Source organism: Dasypus novemcinctus, chromosome 1 (assembly GCF_030445035.2).
Source record: "Dasypus novemcinctus isolate mDasNov1 chromosome 1, mDasNov1.1.hap2, whole genome shotgun sequence".
In the NCBI taxonomy this organism is placed as follows: domain Eukaryota; kingdom Metazoa; phylum Chordata; class Mammalia; order Cingulata; family Dasypodidae; genus Dasypus; species Dasypus novemcinctus.
The window spans coordinates 117,003,831-117,024,726 of NC_080673.1; the positions used below are offsets into that span (position 1 = coordinate 117,003,831).

Here is a 20,896-nt window from a genome sequence, read left to right on the forward strand (position 1 = left end):
AAATAATCACGTGAAATTAAAATATAAAACATGTAATAACAAATACATCATTATTTTGTTAGTATGTATATGAAATTTATTCTTACTAATTTAAAAACTATCTGTCCCTGAGACCCATAATAGCTTGTATTATCTATTATCTCAGCATAAAGGGAATTTCAAATCAAAAAAGGAAATTTAAGCATTTCCCCCAATTACTAATATATAAAAGTCTTTACTATTAAGCACTGGAGATGGAAAACATCAGCCAAACAGAGAAATGGAACATTATATTAGTTAAATTATCCCTCTTTTCTCTTACTCTTTGGTCACATTTGCACAAATCTCCCAATCCTCTTAAAGGTCTCACCTTTATGAGCCGGTCCCCAGGTTTTAGCCTTCCATCACTTTTCGCTGGATCCTGAATGACATCATGAACGTAACAACCAACACTCTGATTGCCTTTGGTTACTGTAAAACCCAGGCTACCTTTTTCTGATTTAACCAGGGTAATGAGAAGTTCTACTTCCTAAGGGAAGAGAAAAGTGATTCCTTCAGCTTGTCTATTTTGCCATAGACAAACAGAAAGATCAGTACTGACTATTACTCCTTCCAATTAACAGAGGAGGAAAGTGAAGCTAAATTGTCCAAGTGAAGAAACCAGGGCTGTCAACTGTAGATAGAATGTCCCCCTATGTACAAGTTGGGTTTAAATACAATGTCTTTTGTTTGCCTAGAGATATCAGAGACAGAACTTACTCATGGTTCCATTCTTCTGTTTTCAGGATAAAAAAGGACATAGTAGTGGTTATATTTTAATGAATAAAAAATGTGTTCCTAGGGGGTAGGTGGCAAGAGGATCAGGAAAATGCTCCATGTATTTCTAAGCTACCAAGACAGATGGCAAAAGACACAAAAGCAAAAAATTTTTTCTATAATATATGAATTTTTTTGATCAGTATTGTCATATCTTCATTTATTTAGTTGTGTAAAAAAGTTTTTTTTTTTTCAACTGAGATGTAGAGATTGAGAACTTTCTAAAGAAATCATTCTTAGATAACTTTATTGCTGAGAATGAAAGTCAAGATGTAGATGCTACACACACACTTGTGTATGTAATTACAAACATAAAATCTGGAAAGAAACTCCAAAGTGTTTGTGGTTTTGGTGTGACGAGATAATAGGGGGTTTTAGTCTTCTTTTTCCATATTTTCTAACTCTCAGTAATAAACATGTATTTTCATACAATAAAAATATTGTTGAAAAAAAGTGTATTTTCATTCAGTGCAAAAGATACTATATTTGGAAATCTGGTTTCCAAATCTAATATGTAGATTTTGAAGTTCAAGGGCTATTATTACAATCTGAAGGATTCCATGACAACACAAAAAGTATGGGGAGAAAAAATTTATGTTCAAACACATTTAAAATTTAGATAGGTAACTCAATAGAACTCAAGAAATGAACAAAAATAATAACATTTACTAACTGCCGTACTCTGGAGCAAGTACCATACACGGTGCTTTACCCAAGTTATTTCATTTAATCCTTCCACAATCCTATGCGGTTGCTAGGCCTATTTCACAGCTGAAGCCACTAACCTTCAGAAAAATCAAGTAATGTGCACCTGATCTTTTTGCCCTTTTCTCTATTTCCTCAGCTATAAAACAATTCATTGATACAGATATGAAACTTCTCTATGATAGTCTTTCCTCACTAAAAGGAATTATGCGTGTCTGTATTTTACTTGAGAAAATATGGATTTTTTTTTAATAAAAGAAAAAAAAACAACATACCAGTTCAAAGTCTTCCAAGTGGTTTTCTAAAGCTGTCAAACCTCCTTGTCCAGTTGGTTCAGAAGTGTGATACATATGATATTTATCTATTGAATGAAAGGAAGTAGATTCTGATTGGGGTTGACAACTTTGTCCAGGAGTCACTTCCGGGGGTAGAGGAGAAGGAGGATTACTACAAAGATAAAGAAGCAAGACTATTTTCAAATATGTTTCAATGTCAATAAAACTTTATGCCACAAAGATTAAGCTTTTGAAAATGCTTAGCAAATACTCATGTCTGATTTTGAGATCCTAGCTATATTTTGTCTGACTCTAGACTATGACCATTTTATATAACTCTCATATGCTAAAACTACCAATTTATTCTTCATCTATGTTTTACTTTAAAGAAGCTTATTTAGCTGTGTGAATCATTAAGACAGGTTAAATTTAACAGTTTTGATTTCTAGTTGTTAATTCAAGGAGGAAACTAGTGTTATCAAAGCCTAATATGTGTTTAAAGATAGTAAGAGAGGACTTCTGGGAAGATGGTGGACTAGTAAAACACAGGACTCTTCTGCCCCAGAAAAACAGCTAGAGGACAGGCAGAAGCACCAAGGAGAAAAATCTTCTAGGGTTTAGAACAACAGGGGACAGCTAGTGATTGCTCGGAAGAGAGAGGGGCAAAGGCAAAACTGTGAATTAAAAGCTGCAGCAGCAACTGCTGGCATCTTCTCCCATCCTACATACTGTAGAATTTGGTAAAAGACAAAGTGGGCCCCAGGGATCCACTTTCCCAGGAAAGCAGAGAGAGAGGAATACAGCCTAAGGCTGACTCAGCTTTTGACCCACAAATTTGGTCTGCTGTGTCCCATGAGCCCTTCCAGGCCAGGAGGGGCCAAGCCATTGTTTTCGTTGGGAGCCAGCAAGGGTCCAAGGATTTCTGACCCTCCCACTCTCTCTCTCTACTGATCCGAAATGGTTGCTGAGGATGCAGAGGGGAGTGGAATTATTTCCTACCCAGAAAAAGGGAGGGGGCTGCCAGCAAAGGTTGGAGAACTGCCTCTGAGAAAGTTTGAAATACAAGGCTCTTAGCCTCCAGGTAGGATCTTCTATCACATCGATCCAGTCCCTGTTGCAGCAAACACACTCCAACAAGGCACTGAACTGAGAGAGCTGCTAAAGAGCATCATCTTCTGGTGGAACAAGGAAGTTCACATGAGGAAATTAAAAGTAAGAAAGACACAGACCAGCTTATTTCACTTACTCTCAGTGTTAGGTCACCAAAGAAGCTAGAACCACGCTGGCCTCAATTTACTCAGAATCATCAATGAGTCAACTGCTGCTGCTATTCCTTATGGCTTAGACATAAAGGTTGGTGCTGTCAATCCTCATTATTGAAGACAGAATTTTTGAGGTAAAATCTACATTTGGAGATACTCACTTAGGTACAGAAGACTTAGAGAACCAAACTGTCAACCATTTTATTCCTGAGTTCAAGCACAAGCATAAGAAGGACATCAGCGAAAACAAGGGAGTTGTCTGCTGCCTCCATACTGCTTGTGAACAAGCCAAGTGCACCCTCTCCTCCAGCACCCACTAAGTTGAGCTACTATACAAAATTCCTGGGCATTCTCAATATTTGACTATGGAATATGTGTGCAGTGAATAAAGAACAGCTAAAACTGAAGAGAGAAAAACAGAGAGAAAAGAATGGAAAAAAAATTGAGCAAGGGCTCAGGGAGTTGATTGATAGCATGAAGCACACCAACATACGTATTATGGAAGTTCTAGAAGAAGGGAAAGGAAAAGGGGCAGAAGAGTATTTGAGGAAACAATGCCCAAAAATGTCCCAACTCTCATGAAAGAAATGAACTTACAGGTCCAAGAAGTACAGTGTACTCCAATCAGAATAAATGTGAATAGACCTACTCTAAGACACATACTACTCAGAAGGTCAAATGTTAAAGATAAAGAGAAAATTCTGAAAGCAGCAAGAGAAAAATCAAACCATCACACACAAGGCATGTTCAGTAAGACTTAGTGCAGATTTCTCACCAGAAACCATGGATATGAGAAAACAGTGGTATGATATGAGCAGAATACTGAAAGAGAAAAACTGTGAGCTGAGGATTTTTTAACCAGCAAAACTGTCCTTCAAATATGAAGGGGAGTTTAAAATATTCACACACGAACAGAAACTAAGAGTTTGTAAAAAATAATCCACCTTTGCAGGAAATATTTAAGGGATCCTTACACCTCGAAAGAAGTCAGGAGAGGAGGGTTGGAGGAGACTGTAGAAGAGAAGAATAGCAGAAAAGATAACCAAAAGAGTAAAAAGACAGATGAAAATAAGATAAGACACGGAAATGGATGTGGTTCAAGCAATTGGGCTCCCATCTACCATAAAGGAGGTTCAGGGTTTGATACCCAGGGCCTCCTGGTGAGGGTAAGCTGGTCTATGTGGAGCGCTGCTCTGCACAGGAGTGCTGGCCCACGTGGAGAGCCAGCACAGGAAAAGCTGGCACAGCAAGATTCTGCAATGAAAAGAGACAGAGAGGAGAGACAATAGGAGATGCAACAGACCAGGGAGTTGAGGTGGTGCAAGAGAATGATCACTTCTCTCTCACTCTTGAAGGTCCCAGGATCAGTTCCCGGAGCTGCCCAATGAGAATACAAGCTGATACAGAAGAACATGCAGTGAATGGACACAGAGAGCAGACAATGGAGGGAGGGGAAAGAAATAAATAAATAAATCTTAAAAAAAAAAAAAAAAAGATAGGACATATAAAAACCAAAGAATATAATGGTAGAAAGTAAATAATGCATTTACAGTAATACCATTGAATGTGAATGAATTAAACTCCCTAATGAAAGGATACAGGTTGCCAGAATGGATAAAAAACATGAGCCATCCATATGCTGCCTAGAAGAGTCTCACCTTAGATCCAGGGGTAAAAACCATCTGAAAGTATAAGTTTGGAAAAAGATATTCCATGCACACAGTAACCAAAAAAGAGCAGGGATAGTTATACTAATAGCGGACAAAACAGACTTTAAATGCAAAAAAGTTATAAGAGATACAGAAGGCCATTATATATTAATAAAAGGAACAATTCACCAGGATAAAGTAAGTCATAAATATTATGCACCTAACCAGGGTGTCCCAATAATTAAGAAGCAAACTTTGGCAAAACTGAAAGGAGAAACAGACATCTCTACAATAATTGTTGGAGACTTCAACACACCACTTCCATCATTAGACAGAACAACTAGAGAGAAGATCAACAAGGAAACAGAGAACTTGAACAATATGATAAATGAGCTAGACCTTACAGATGTATACAGAACTTTGTACCCAAACATTCTTTGGAAGTGTTCATGGATCTTTCTCCAGGGTAACCACAGGCTAAGTCACAAAGTAGGTCCCAATAAATATAAAAAGACTAAAATTATACAAAGCAGCTTCTTAGATCATAATGGAATGAAACTGGAAATGAATAATAGGAAAAAATTTGCAAATGTGTGGAGGTGGAACAACATACTCCTAAATAATCCGTGGGTCAAAGAAGAAAATGTAAGTGAAATTAGTAAATATATTAAGATGAATAAAAATGAGAACACAAGTTATCAAAATGTAAGGGATACAGTGAAGGCAGTTCTGAGAGGAAAACTTATAGCCCTAAAAGCTTATTATTATAAAAGAAGGAGTTAAAATCAAAGATCTAACTGAAAAATTGAAGAAACTAGAAAAAGAACAACAAACCATCCCCAAAGCAAGCAGAAGGAAGGATAATAAAGATTAAAGCAGAAAAAAATGAAATTGAGAACAAAAATAACAATAGAGAAAATCAACAAAACCAAAAGTTGGTTCTTTGAGAAGATGAATAAAATTGACAAATGCTTCGCAAAGAAAAAGAGAAGACACAAATAAATAAAAACAGAAATGAAAGGGGGTTGTTACAATGGACACAATGGAAATAAAAAGTATCATAAAAGGATATTATGAGAATCTGTATGCCAGCAAATGGTAACAGAAATGAAATGGTAAATTCCTAGAAATGCACAACCTACACTGATGCTACATATAAGAACTCAACAAACCAATCACATTTTAAAGAGATTGAATCAGTCATCAAAAATCTCCCAAAAAATAAAAGTCCAGGGCCAGATGGCTTCACAGGTGAATTCTACTAAGCCCTTTGAGAAGAATTAACACTAATCCTGTTTAAATTCTTCCAAAAAATTGAAGAGAAAATTACCCAAAACATTTTATGAAGCCAACATTGTCTGAATACCAAAGCCAGTTAAATACACCACAAGAAAATTACAGACCAATCTAAGGAACATATTAATAGATGCAAAAATTCTCAACAAAATATTTGCAAATCAAATCCGATAGCATATCAAAAGACTTACATATCACAACCAAGTGGGATTTATTTCTGGTATGCAAGTCTGGTTCAAAATAAGAAAATCAATCAATATATTACACCACATTAACAAATTGTAGGAAAAAAATAACATGATAACCTCAATTGATGCAGAAAAGGCATTTGACAAAATCCAGCATCCTTTCTTGATAAAATCACTTTGAAAGATAGGAATGGAGGGAAAATTCCTCAATATGATAAAGGCCGTATATGAAAAATGAACAGTCAAAATCATCCTCAACAGGGAAAGGTTTTTATATGTCCTAGCAATTAGGAAAATGCAAATCAAAGCTACAAGGAGATATAATTTCATACCCTATTAGAATGGCTAGTATTAAAAAAGATAGAAAACTACAAGTGTTGGAGAGGATAGCAAAGCTTATTCACTTTTGGTGGGAATGTAGAATGGTACAGCCACTATGGAGGACTGTTTGCATTTCCTAAGGAAGTTGAACATAGACTTGCCGTGGGACCCAGCAATACCACCAGTAGGTATATCACCAGAAGGACTGAGAGCAGTGGCATGAACAGACATCTGCCCACCAATGTTCAAAGTGGGATTATTTGCAATTGCCAAAAGATGGAAACAACCCAGGGGTCCATCAATCTATGAATGGATAAAGAAATTTTGTTGTATATGTACAATGGAACATTATGCAGTTAGTAAGAAGAAATGAAGTTGCGAAGCTAATGGCAACATGGATGAACCTGTAGGACATTGTGTTGAGTGAAGCAAGCCAGACACAAAGGACAAATCCAGTATGACTGCATTATTATGAACTAAATATGTTGTGTAAACTCATGGAGTTAACAAGAATATAGGTCACCAGAAAGTAGAATGAGGTTAGAGGATGGAAAGCTGAGTGTTAATTTATATAGAATTGGTAAAAGAATTGTTTGTAAATCTTTGGAAATGAATAGAAATGATGAAAGCACATCATAGTGGTTTGTAACTAGCAGTGCTAATATACAGGTTATGACAGTGGTTGAAAGGAAAGTTTCAGACCATGCTTGTTATTAGAAGTAAAGCTAAAAACTGTAACATGGAATTGTATAGCATAGCAAAACCTCGTGTGAAATATGAATATGGGTAATATTGCATATATATGACTATTTTTCTTTGAAACTTCGCAAATGTATGCTAATGTTACAAGATTTAAATGTCAGGCAAAAATACGATCAAAGTAAAATACAGACAGCAGTGTATAGCAATATAAAATAATCTTCCATTAAGAGTTAAATAAATGGAAATATACTGAGGGAAAGAAACTACATAAAAGGTACTACATATTGCTTGACTCCATCTATACAAAATATAAATATAAATAAATGAGAGAACTGGAAACAGAATAACAGCTATGTATGGCGGGGAAGCATAGAGAGATTGAGAGTTAATTATTAATAGAGGTTTTTGTTTGTTTTTTTCTTTATTATTACTAGAATAAAGAAAATGCTCTAATAATGATGGAAGTGATGAATATGCAACTATATGATAATATCAAATACCAATGATTGTACAATTTGGATGGGTTGTATACTTTAAAAATATATATCAATGAAATTTATTTTTAAAAAAACATAGCAAGGAAAAAAGAAAAGATAATATGAAAAAGAGGAAATAAAGGAAGAATAAATTCTTATTTTTGTGGTTATTTCAAGGGGTACAATACGGAAAAAAATCCCTAACAAATATGGCTGGACCTGCCTATACTCAAAGACATAAAGCAACAGTAAAATATACAAATAACGATGAAAAAGTTAAGATGTAGTCTCTCTCTTTGTTCTCCTCTATGATGTCAACCCTTTCTTCTTTCCACATCTTCTGTACCCTTTTGTGTGATATTTGTAAATGCTCTACTCATTCCTTACCTCCTTCCCTTTATATATAGTTTGTGACCTATTCTCCTTCTCACCACTACCTATAGCTCTCTCCTCTCTCTGATTAAGAAATATGATTGATGGTGATATACAATTTTCCTAATTACAAGTAAATATGCCCAAGAGTAAAGTAAGGTTCAGGTTGAATGGGCAGTGTTTACTGTTTTGCTAACTAAAAACTCTCAGGCAGAACAGCTACACATCCAAAAGGGTCATCGTCTCCCTAACCATTGTGAAGGTCACAGACAGACACATTGCATTCTTAGACAAATTTATGTTTCTGCAAACAACAACCAGTTGCTCTAAATGTTACATATAATATTGACAATACCTGTCTTCAAATTCTGGTTTTCTGGGTATTTCCTGAGGACAATAAAATATAGTACACATGGTATCTTCTTGACTTTTGGGTGCTTCACATTGACTCTGTGCCTGTGGTATCACACTGCTTAGAGTGTGATGCAAAGCTGAATCCCAGCTCATATTTGATATTTTTGTGGGAGCTTTTACTAAGTCTTCTTCTCCACTCCCACTGCTGTCACTATAACTGTCTCTCCTGCATGGGGATTTGCAATTTTTTTTGGTTTTGTCAAACATTTCATTTTCATCTGAGCTGGTGCCTTGCTCCACACATGATGATTGTGAAGGGTCTTTACTGTTGTTTGGAAGTACTTGTGCTGGAGAGTGTAGTGGGCTCTGTAAAGGACACATTTAAAGTGATCAGAGTGACAACTTAGATGAGTTTTAGAAGCATTTAATGGAAAATGAGGTTCAACAATAGCATTTTTCTATAAAAACATTCTATCAATTTTCTAATAAAATATATGCTCATTAGAGAAAAAATATGAATAACATATATAAAGGTAACTGTTAAAAATCTATGACTTATACTTTAAATCAGAGTTATATATTATTCTTTGAATTCTACTTTCAAAAATTAGGTTTCTATCATGAGTATTCTTTGAGGTCTTTAAATGTGTTTTGAAAACAAATTATACCTAAGTTTCTGATTATTTTCTTATAATTTTCTATACTGTCAGAAGGTAGGATGTTTTGAAAGCTCTTGCTAAATATTTCCAAATTGCTTTCTACAAAGATTGTATCAATTTATTCTTCAAGAGTTCCACTCAGTTCCTTCTATATCGTGATACAAATTAACAGTCTCTTAAAATGCTATTTATAACATGTCTTACAGACATCATTTTCCTAATGCCCCTCTAATGCCAGTTCCTCCCCGCCTCCCCAAGCAATTTAAGGCTTTAAGCTTTAGAAATAAAAATCTAATATTTATTCTAGTACCAAATGCTCGTGTCTTTCATAACCAAGAGTCACCAATTGCTGGTAGTGGAATACTATTTTAACTATACAGGCCAAAGGCAGTATTTCAATTATTTATCTATGTGTATACTTCTACCAATCGGTATATAATTTATAAATCGTCATCAAAATAGATTTTGGATACTTGATTTAAGAAAGGGAAATGGAAAAACATAACCCGTTTTCTGTGATTTTTAGGCTTAGAAAGAACAAGGCTAAAGCTCTTAAGTAACTCTCATTTTTATCTAAACCAATCAGAACAAGAATTATTTTTTCTAGTTTGGTTCAATGAAAAAAATGGACAAAAGTTTTTAAAAAACTTTATGACTTTTTTTCTATTTATGCTTAGAAATTTATGCTAAAATCTCTGAATCTGAGAATTGGAAAGGAGAGAACAGAAAGTGAATCTAATTGTTTCTTACTACAAATATAGAAAGTACTCAAAAAGGCTAAGTGACACACATAATACTCATAGCTAAAGATGCAACCAGATATGAAGCCCAGGAGATCAATGATGAAACCACTACAGCTGAATTCATTAGTCACTAAATTGATATTTAAAAAAATATATATATTAAAAAAATTTATTATAGCTCATAGGTCTCACCAAAAGAGCAGAATCAATTTCAGGCAGCACACCAGGTGGAGGTCTGCAGAGAAGTAAGGATACTTCTGGAGATGTTCCTCTGAGAGCAGATATGACTTCCTATGGGTACCACGAATGAAAAATGAAGACACAGTTAAGCCAGCTTATGCAATTGTTCTGAGAGTACAATCCATCTCTTCATTAAAAACGCTATATTCCATATGCTAGGGGCTCACCTGCTGAGACAGTCCTTTCAAAGAGGCTCCATTCACTTTCAAGATAACATCTCCAATATCAATTTTTCCACTTTCTGCTGCTGGCTGTCCAGGAAAGAGCTTTTTAACTCTTACTATGCTGGTATTTATTTGCTCAGGTATAAGATTGTCTTCTCGAGAAAAACTGAATCCTAGGCCTGAGCTATTTTTAAATAATTTCACCTCAAATGTATTTTCTGGAGGAAGATAAAAAATTTAAAAATTCTTAACATGCTGTATATACAAATGGACATACATGTAAGTATACTTTTAGACTCATTTTAGAAAGTCATTGTTTCACAATATTTAGGGCTCTATGTGCAGTTATTTATTAAACTTAATTAAGTGAGCTGCATGAACAGAAAAGGAGGTTCTGAAAGCAGGGTTCTCAAATGGAATTATACTTTAACCCCAAGGGTTTTAAAACACTGGATAATAACAGGGAAGACAGGGATTATTTTTGTCCTCATTTTTGGGACTAATTCAGAGTTAACATTTCTTTTATCAAGTAGGGTTCTACAATCATCATCATTTATAAAGTATATTTTAACACCTTAAAAGAAATAGACTCTCAAAAATAGTCTTGTAATAAGAACAAAGCTTTATGAAAAACTCACTACTACATCATTTTTAATTTTTAATTTTTCTACCAATCATGGATAGATCCAAGGACTGGCATAGTAAGTAAGAATGATCAATAACTGGGAACTATGAGGTGAATTTCTACCCAAGGTTAGCTTCTCAAGCTCAAATAATTAAATAGAAATTCAGAAAAAGGGTCAAGGTTTTAGGTGGGTTTGAAGACATTTTCAGTAAATAGTTATAAGTAACTTTTCCCCTTACCAAATTTTGCTTTGAATTTTATATTATTGAAGGCATGATAAAATTACCATAATCTGATTTATGTTTTATCTGTTAAATCAGTTTTATCTTTTATCTATTATCTGCTTTATCCAGAGTTTTTCCAATTTTAAGAGCTACTAATAAGAGAATGTGTCTGTTTTTCTAATCAGTATGGTATTGCATCCAATTACTGTTTACATTTGAAAAGCATAATTAAAGAGACTAGGACATGAATTGTGATCCAACAAGTGAAAAGCTAGGAATAATATAAAAGTGAAATGACACAGTCTCCCATGGTCTGACCTTCAGTGACAAAGCTGTAGTCCCTGAAGTGAGTCATTTTCTTTGCCATTTTTTCTGGAGCTTGGTCTTGGGCATCTGAATCTCCAAGGGTACACTGTGCGCTGCCAGGGACATGTTCTTTGGATGCTGGAGATTGCCCCTTTTCTAACAACAGATGAACTACCTGGACAGTGTAACAGTACTCTGTTAATTAAGATGAATTATATAAGGAAATAAACACATTTCCAGGACTTTGTGTAGTTCATCATATAATATCTTTTAAAATAAGTACTAGGTCCGCCACAATATCGACAGAGGGAGAAAAAAATAGTAGAACAAAAATTAAGGGATTGAAATTTTCAAAATTAAGTTTCTGTTATTTTCTGTGTAAAAAGATAAATGATTAAAAAAGAAAACAATTTTCTATTATAAATATAACATAACCATGTTGTAGAAAATTTAGGTATTATAGGAATCACCACTATACTACAGTATAAAAACCATACATAAATAATTTGGCAAACTCCTTAACCCCAAATTTAAAAAATATAATCCCTATTCCTCCCTTTACCTGATCTCTTTTTGTTAATTTTGGGGCTAAACGTGATATTAAAAAGCCAGCTTCCTCAGTCAAAACCTTATCATAATATTTGCTCCTCGATTTGGAAGAAAAAAATACAAAAGAATGTTACATGCATCTGGCTTAGTTTCCTGATTAATTACTAAATTTAGAGGTATCAAAGGAATTGATATTTTCATATATTATTATGTCCTTCTAAAGTATCTTAAAAGGTTGGCAAAATGATCTATTACCTGTCCTGTATTTCTTAGTGTTTCCACAGCTTGCTTATGGGTAGCTCCTTCCAGACTAACTCCATTGACAGCTAGGACACGGTCACCTTTATATAATTAAAAAAGAAGCAATTAATAAAATAAAAATTCTGTATGCTCTGTCACATCTGGTGATCTTATTTTGTATTAGTTTGGATGAAGAGAGACAAATTCTAGACAAAATTATGTCACAGAATTTTGCTAATTTAATATTTAATTTAATTTAAATTCTCTCTTATTTATACAACTAATTTTAGGGAAATTTTGGAATAATATTGTTATGAAAATAAATTTAAATCATGAGAGAAGACAAACTGAATTACAATTGTAATGAGATTAGAGCAAAATCCCTAGTTAGTTCCCACTAGAAATGTAGACGTCAGTTATTATAAGGACATTTTCTTTTCTCCATTCTCTGGCAATTTGCTAAGAGTAAAGCATTAAACTAAAACTATGTCTATATATTTTTCTAATACTAGAGAATAAGTTGTAGAGAAGGGCTTTTGGAATGCCATCAACGAGTTTCTTTATGCACTAGTCTTATAATTTAGTATGTTTTTATTCCATATTACAAATGAAGGTCTGTATCAACTTTCTAAATTCTTATTATTTGGTGAAGTGATGTACGTGGATATAATTCTTGCACATACAAAAATACTATACCTTTGTGAATTCTACCATCATACTCTGCTGCTCCCTTAGGAATAACAGCTTTCACATAAATGCCGCCATGTCTGACACTTGTGTTCACACCTCCCTAAGTAGAAGAAGAAAGATAAAATAAAATCTTGTTAGTATGAAAAATTTTACTGTCCTCTTTTAAATCTGGAACCTAGAAAGCATTCTAGGTCATCAACCAAAGTAGCAGTGTTAAGAAATATATGCAATTACTTCAACACCCAAGAATATTTCTAGTTATTTTTTCAAATGTCAAACCAGTGTCTCCTTAGCAATATTCTTTAATCAATTCAGAAAATTACAACATGCTAGATTTTGACAAAATGAGGAATTGTTCTTCCTACTGTAAGTCTATATCATGCATTATGAGCAAGCAGAAAGCAAAATCCATCCATGCAAAATTAGTTTGAGAATATAACTATCAGGGAAAAAAAGAAAACAATAATATACTTCAGATCAGATTTGCTAATCTGGAAGCAAATTCCATGAGTCAAGGAAAAAGAAATTTTTCTTTTATTTTTAAAGTCTTTGGTAGAATAAACAAAAATAAAACAACAATGACCAAAAAACCCCATAAAAATACAAAAAGAAAAAAGAAATAAAAGAAAGAAAGAAAAAAGACAAAGAAAATTTAAAAAAGAAAAATATTAAAAAAACAGAAAAGAAAAAAATGAAAAAGTGAAAAAGAAAAAACAAAAAAATGTAAAAAAGTCTTTGACAGAGAAGTTTACTTATGGTGCAGATGAAGTTTACTGAGTCAATTTTCTGTCTATTGTGGACATGTGACTTTTATTTCCCTCCACAAGAGGAAGACAGAATAAATCTAGAGAAATTAAGTACAAGAGGAAATTGGTTACAGTATTTTAAAAAATGCTTGATTATGTATCTTCAAAAAAATACAATTAAAAAAATGAAAAAAAAAAAAAGCTTGAAAGTTCTCTTTTTGATCAGAATATACTGTTACTGCTGTTTCTTCCATGTTTCCAAGTGACTTTTTGTAACTATCAATATCCTTCAAATGTGGTAAATAGTAATGTAACAATTCAGGATTTAGTATATTCATTCGTAAAATTCTAATGTAACTTCATCAAATAGCCTATGCTTTTATTTTAACTTCTTTCAAACTATACATCTTCTGGGGAACTTCATATTTTAAGATTCTAAACATGTTTACGAAATAGTCTTATGAAGAGATAAAGGGCATATATATGTACTAATCTTTCATTACTCATAAATCAGGTCTTATTATTCCATGCTCATGCAAAAGCTGTCAAATGTATATGAAACACACACATTTTATATTTTGCAGGTTTTATAATCAGATTAAACAAGTATGAAATCTATGGGGGGAAAAAGGTAATATTTGTCTAATTTTTTTAAAACCACAAGACAAAGTGGATATATACTCAATAAAAAAAAGTTTTAAGATATGGTTCAGTGTTTAATTTTGGAAATATGTGACAAGTGTCCCTTTGAAGCAACATGATTCAATTAATGAGTTGACATATGATAGACTGTTGGAAATGGAGAAAAGAAAACATTTGAAAACCTTGTCAAACAGTACCGTGACACTTATCCCCAAGCTGTTATCATTTTTAGCCAGTTCAACCTCAAACATATCTCCAGGTTTAGGAGGTGATGAAGAAAAAGTTTTAAAATTCATTTTGTTGGATGTATTCATTGAGGAGGAAGGTTCCTTAATAAAGAAAAAAAAAAAAGGATTTCTTGTTAGAGTCTAAATGAACTATTGCTGGAAGACCAATATGTGTTTTTTGGAAAAATTAAGAAAAAAAAATATTAAGGGACAGTGGAGTTATAACACATGACAGTTGGAAGATATTTCAGAGATCATCTAGTCCACTGCTTTCATATTTTACAGTTGAGGAAACTGAGGCCAAGAGACCAAAAAGTGTGTTCGAGGTGAAACAGTTAACTATGCAGAGAGAAACGTCAAATCCAGTTTGACCCTGGCTTTTATGTAATCCTTGTCCAATGCTTTTTATACTCCCCAGTTTGGAAAGAATTTCCATATCCTTTAAAAATCAACATATTATCAAGCAGCAGGTCTTAATTGGGGCTTCTAAGATGGGCGGTCTTCATGTTTACTCTGCTTACTTTTATTAATCCAATATAAACATAGATAATGCAAATGTAAGATTGCCTTAACAATCTTTCATTCAGCTTATGTATGATAAAGACTTGGTATTTCTCAAATTTTAGATATACTGCTTATATTAATTTACATAAAAACAGAAAAAGAAATATTGTAACAGTTTTCTTTCTTAATATTATGCCAATGCAGCTGAAAAGTAACTGCCAGCTAAGAGACTGACTATACATGAACAGTAGCTGAGCCCATTTTTAAGGGCATAACCTTTTTGTTAGGAATGTTGATTTTTTCAGTGAACAAACGGCATAAAATGTTTCTTTCTAAAACTGCTTGTGAATGTGACTTTCAATTGTTATCATTTCTAGGAAACTTTTCTAGGAAACATTTTAGTATTTATTATTAGTAGTAATTCAGAACTTCAGGAGAAATTTAGGTTATCAATAGTAAAGTCTAGTGCCCATTATAACAACTATCCAAGAATAATTTGCTTTTCAAATATTGAAGTTCTTTTATTAATATCAATATTAAGTATTTATGAGACAAAGAACTTGTAAACAAGCAATCATAATTTGATTATTTCTCCTTTGTGTTATCGGGTAGCAAGTTCCCAGAATAAAAGTAATTTTAGAGTTAGTATTCAAAGCTTTGAATTTCTCTGAAAGTTAGCATCAAACGCAGTAGCAGTTAGCAGCGGGAGATATAAATTATTTCTTCTTTACAGAAGAATGTTAAGTAGTTTAAAACAACTACCCTGCTTTGTAATACTTTTAATGTTGTTTTTTGCTTTGTTAAATTAAAAAAAAAAAGATTAGTATTAAACTATGCCTTTTTCAGCGTCTGATGATCCTGGCTGCTGGAGTAAGTGGCTTCATCCATGTCTGAATCACCACGATCGGAGTAATCCGTCGCATCAGAAATGCCTGTTTTTTTAGCTTTGCTTTGACTACTGTCAGTGGAAGTCTTCTTCTTCTCAGTGGCTGTGGATATTACAGATGGGGAAGGGCTGCCATGCTGTGATTCCTGCCAGGTTCGGTCACCTATGTGGCTGGCAAAGAAACCGTTGACCTGGCTTTGGGACAAGCTAGCACTCTCAGTCCTAGAATCTTGAGAACTAAGACTTCCTTCCCGCAAGCCCCCAGACAGCCCCAAGGAGCTCTCTGAGATGTGCCTCAGGGTACCATGTGGCCAGTGACGGTCCTCAGAAGAATCTATAGTATTGTCTTGCATGTAGGAAGGTTTCTGCGTGTAGTTTTTCATTCCATTGGCAAGGCGCACAGGAGTAGAAGGCACTAAAAGTTAAAAATCCTTCAATGAGAATGACGAAATTAGTGTCACACACTCATGTACTTATACACTAATACAATTTTCCCTGAAGATTGTTGGGAGGATTTTACACACGAGGTTCCAGGCACCTGGCCCAGGGTCTGGAACCTCAGCAGGGACCCAGTAAGCGCTGGATTCTTTCTGCTACCTTTGCTTCCTCCTTTGCCTGTTCTTGCTGCAACTTCTATTGAAATGTATACCCTCTTTGCCTTAACCCTGCATTTCCTTTCTCCAAGGCCCTTTCAAATCATTCTCCTCTGTGAAGATTATTCTGATTTCCTAACCAGAGATCATTTCTACATCATCTTGTGAGTCTCTAAACATCCTTGATCCTTATTTAATGCTTATTTGTATACTTGCTTTATAACACCCTACCAGATTGCAATTTTTACACTCCAAGTAATATTCAAGGAAGGCAATTCCAAATTCTTTTTATATAGTTCCTGTCAAAAGCCACTTAAGGAATGCTTTCCTAGATTAGACACAAACCACAGGAAACATGTAGAGAAGAATTACAGATTTGAATTTATAAGGCACGTTCAAATGAATTGTCTTCCCTTGCCTAAGATGACTAGACTACAAATAGACTGTAAGGTCCTTGTGGCAGTGGTGATGTCTTCTATTTCTCTTCTGTCTTCTGCTGTATTTGCTCACAATAAAAAACAATTCACTAATATTATTCATATATATAAATATTATCTATATATACAGTAGTTGGTGAATAATAGAAACTATAAGTGATTCATCTGTGAGAAACCTAAGAAATGTCTACATCATAACATACTGTATGAAATGTGATGGGGTGATGCCTGACATTCATTATCTAAATATGTCTTTCAGCTATTTTTTCACTAGTTCATTTATGTATTTTCCAGTATCTTTGGGATGAAAAGTACCTTACATATATCTAGCACTTCAATGTTTTAAAAAATACTACTAATTATGTGAGCTAACACTTGCATTCAAGTGCTTAATCTGTCAGGCAATATGTTAATTTTTTTTTTTTTTTTTAATCTGGTTGCATCATCATCTACTTGGTACATTGTTTTGCAGGTCTGGAATGCCTTTTTTCTTTTTTTACCAGGAGGTCCTGGGGATTGAACCCAGGTCCTCCATATGGTAAAAAGGAGCTCAACTGCTTGAGCCACAGCCGCTTCCAGGCTAATTCTTTACATGCATTTAATTTTTGTAATCTCTAAGAATTATATCTACAATTTGATACATGAACACAGAGAGGTTGAGAAAGCACAAGTGATTTGCTAAGATACACAGTTCAGCAGTGGAGACAGAACCTGGACCTAGATGACCTGACTCTGGAGCTCTCCCTATTGTTTCCGGGTGCTGAGTGTACTTCTTTCACAAATGCTGTCTCACCACTTGATCCTTTTAAGAACTCTGTGTAAAGCAAACAGAGCAGGGCAGAGATCACTGTCTGCTCTTTAAAGAAGAAACTGTGACTCAAGAGGACTTAAGTTATACAGCTAATATGTGATACAGATAAGGATTAAACTCGGGTATTCTGATCTTTGCGCAGGGCCTTTTTTCCCGCAAGATGCTTATGGCAAGGATTATGAGACAAAATGATACGTTCTTATTTTTAAATATCAGGTTTGCAATAGTTCTTTTCCTTTTTATAATCTGATTCAGGATAGGAACTCCATAGGTAACTAATAAATAAATATATTAATTATGCAATGATAAAGAGTCTATTACTAATTTAAGAAGCGAAGGACCATTCCAAAATTTACTTTGATGACATAAATTTTGCACAATAAAATTATTTTGTGTATATTTTACTAAATGGGAATGAGACAGAAAAGCTTGGAAGTGATGTATGAAAAATTTATACTGATATATAAAATTGAAATAATCAGAACTACACATATCAAATTGCCAAAAAGATGTAAGAAACTTAAATCCAGTTTATTAGGCCAATGATTGAAGCACTAATAAAAAGTGAAACAGAATATATATTTGAGATGTTTACAACATTACCTCTGGATATCTTTTCTTTTGGCTGAGAGATAACAAGTGTGACATCTTCAGGTGCATTTTGCAAAATTTCAATGGCAGCATGGTGGCTGACCCCTTCCAGACTTACACTATTCACAGATATTAAACGGTCTCCTGTAAAAATATATAAATTGACTATCACCACTTTAGAATGTTCAACAACAAAGAGAACTTCATGCTAAATCTTAGAAATTGTTCTTTCCCCATTATTTTTTCTTTGCCTAAGTCCTACTTTTGCCATCTTTCCAAATCATGCCTGACAATAAATACTTCAGAAATTACCAAAATATAAAGTACCTGGCTTTAAGCATCCATCCAAATCAGCTGGTCCTCCAGGGGTAATTGAACTAATAAATACACCTAGATCCAGTCGTCCCATCTTCTCCCCACCAATAATTTGAAATCCTATGAAATAGCACATTTTAAAAAGATCTTTATGATACTGATGCTTTCAATGACTAATAATTAGCCAGCCAGAAAAACAGATGCATGGTGATTTCCCTTAAGATATCAAATATGACTTATGAGATGGAACTATCTGTTAAATTCTGTTGATATGAAATTACTGCTAGTAGGTACTTGAACACTGCAATTTCCTGAATGGATGGGTGGGGTTGTTAGTAGGTATTTTGGTCAGAAATGGGCTGGTGCCTTAGTGCCAAATGTCCATGTTACAGACTTTTCTTCTCTGAATCCTTACAACCCTTAAAGAATCTTACAGTGACTTACCTAAGCCATACTTTGCATCTTTTTTCAGGTTCACCAAGGTGATCTCCCTTTCTGGAGATGAGACTATGCTCCATCTTTTGTGTAGCACATCTATAAGGAATTTATAATTTTAAAATAAAATAAACACAACATGTTCAGGTATTAAGAATGTCATCCTTTTTTCATTTTAAATGATAACAAGGCTTATGCTTATACAATAGGTTGCGCAGTGACTTACAAATATATTTTAAAATTACTGGTATTGCCATCATTTTAGATTTTTATAATGCTTTACATTTCACAAAATAACTATAGGTGATCACACATATTCCTCATTAAAAATTCCGTGAGAAATAAGTATATTTCAGTTACAAAGGAGTAAATTAATCTCAAGAGGTTAAATGATTGGAGGAGATTTACTCAGCTACTACAGAAAAGAGCTTGGGTTTTCTGGTTCCACATTTCTGCTACATCACAATTGACTCCCTGAATTTGGCAATGCTCGATATGTTAGGGGTTTCCCTCTAATAATTGGTTGACATTTTTATTTGAGTAAAATTTTCATAGTAAGTTCTAGAGTAAAAGAGCAATAAGAAGAAACGATCTATTTTTTTTAAACCCAATTAATAATGATTTGTCTAGCACACTTTCATTCTTAAAGGATTTTCATGTATTTCTCATTTTGTTTGGGCTACAGTTTCACAAGGTAAGTAAGACATTTTAATCTTAAACCATAGTTTCACAGATGAGGAATAACAGTTCATGGCTTGCTCAACATTAAAGCTAGTCTCACTGCCCAGCAAACTGTCAGAAGTCAGTACTTGACAAATACTAGTTAAATAGTTGAATATTAATATTAGAACTAGAATTTACTTTTTCTTATTTCTACATAGGGATTTTTAAAAAAATTAGATAAGCTAATCATTTACAGATACTTCAATTAAACCAAAAATATCCATTTAAGTGCCACATTATTAAAGTTCATTTATTTACTTCGCAAACCAAGCATTAAACACATACACACTTCTTAACATCAATCATAAGTTGATTGTTGAAACTGGTCTGTGTATAAAGGTGTTAGTAGTAGTGGTGAGTGAGTTCAACACATTTAGAGAGAGATTTTTGAAAACCAAATCTTCAAATTCAACTCTACGCAGTTCTCAAGAATACTGAAGCTTCCTAAAAATCAGAAATTACAGCTTTACTAAATAGTAAACCAGAATTTCCTTAAACCTTCATATGTATTCTTGTAACAAATCACCATGAACACAGCCTTCGTTTCTGTATCTGTCAACATTTGATCATGGATTTAAATTGTATTAATGTGCTTTAGAAGTAATAATTTTGTTACACATGTACTAATGCTTAAATGATATGTATGTGATCAGTAAGAGTGGTAGTAATTCAGTACTTCTAATGACTATTAATGAGATTCTAAAGATCATAACTGGACAGTAGTGTGAGGTGCTTTATACATTAGGATGTCCTAAACAAAAAAGCCCCTCAACTATAACGAGATTACCTAAGTAAGTATACTAGATATTTTTATCCTAAAATAGAAAACTAGGTCTCATCATCAGCTAGAACCAAAACACATTAAAACCTAACAAAACCACAAAATAAAATAAAAAGTGTAAGATCAGATTAGGAATTGAATCAGTATATTGTTTATGTGTTCATGTTGGTGAGGCAGTAAGAGGGAACAGGTAAAGGCAAAAGTGCTTCGTAAAGTGATTAAAAGATGATGATGGTTGTATTAGTCAGCCAAAAGGGATACTGATGCAAAATACCAGAAACTGATTGGCTTTTATAGGGGTATTTATTTGGGGTAGAAGCCCACAGTTACCAGACCATAAAGCAGAAGTTACTTCCCTCATCAAAGTCTG

At 33.8% G+C, this 20,896-nt stretch overlaps 1 protein-coding gene across 16 annotated transcripts in view; it reads right to left on the bottom strand.

The window, feature by feature from the left end:
• PTPN13 (protein tyrosine phosphatase non-receptor type 13) overlaps window positions 1–20,896 on the bottom strand; it is a 212,160-nt gene that overhangs the window by 40,393 nt on the left and 150,871 nt on the right. For 4 of the 16 annotated variants that reach the window (XM_058295971.1, XM_058295896.1, XM_058295938.1 and 1 more), the window contains 12 exons: window positions 19,032–19,121; window positions 18,600–18,707; window positions 18,285–18,416; window positions 15,792–16,255; window positions 12,842–12,935; window positions 12,161–12,246; window positions 11,369–11,531; window positions 10,205–10,419; window positions 9,990–10,088; window positions 8,397–8,761; window positions 1,776–1,947; window positions 350–508 (listed from right to left, as the gene is read on the bottom strand). In XM_058295971.1, the coding sequence (XP_058151954.1) occupies window positions 350–508; window positions 1,776–1,947; window positions 8,397–8,761; window positions 9,990–10,088; window positions 10,205–10,419; window positions 11,369–11,531; window positions 12,161–12,246; window positions 12,842–12,935; window positions 15,792–16,255; window positions 18,285–18,416; window positions 18,600–18,707; window positions 19,032–19,121 (2,147 nt within the window). Of the gene's footprint in view, window positions 1–349; window positions 509–1,775; window positions 1,948–8,396; window positions 8,762–9,989; window positions 10,089–10,204; window positions 10,420–11,368; window positions 11,532–12,160; window positions 12,247–12,841; window positions 12,936–14,405; window positions 14,553–15,791; window positions 16,256–18,284; window positions 18,417–18,599; window positions 18,708–19,031; window positions 19,122–20,896 lie in introns of all 16 variants that reach the window. The other 12 variants (XM_058295910.1, XM_058295873.1, XM_058295918.2 and 9 more) reach the window with 5 other exon arrangements.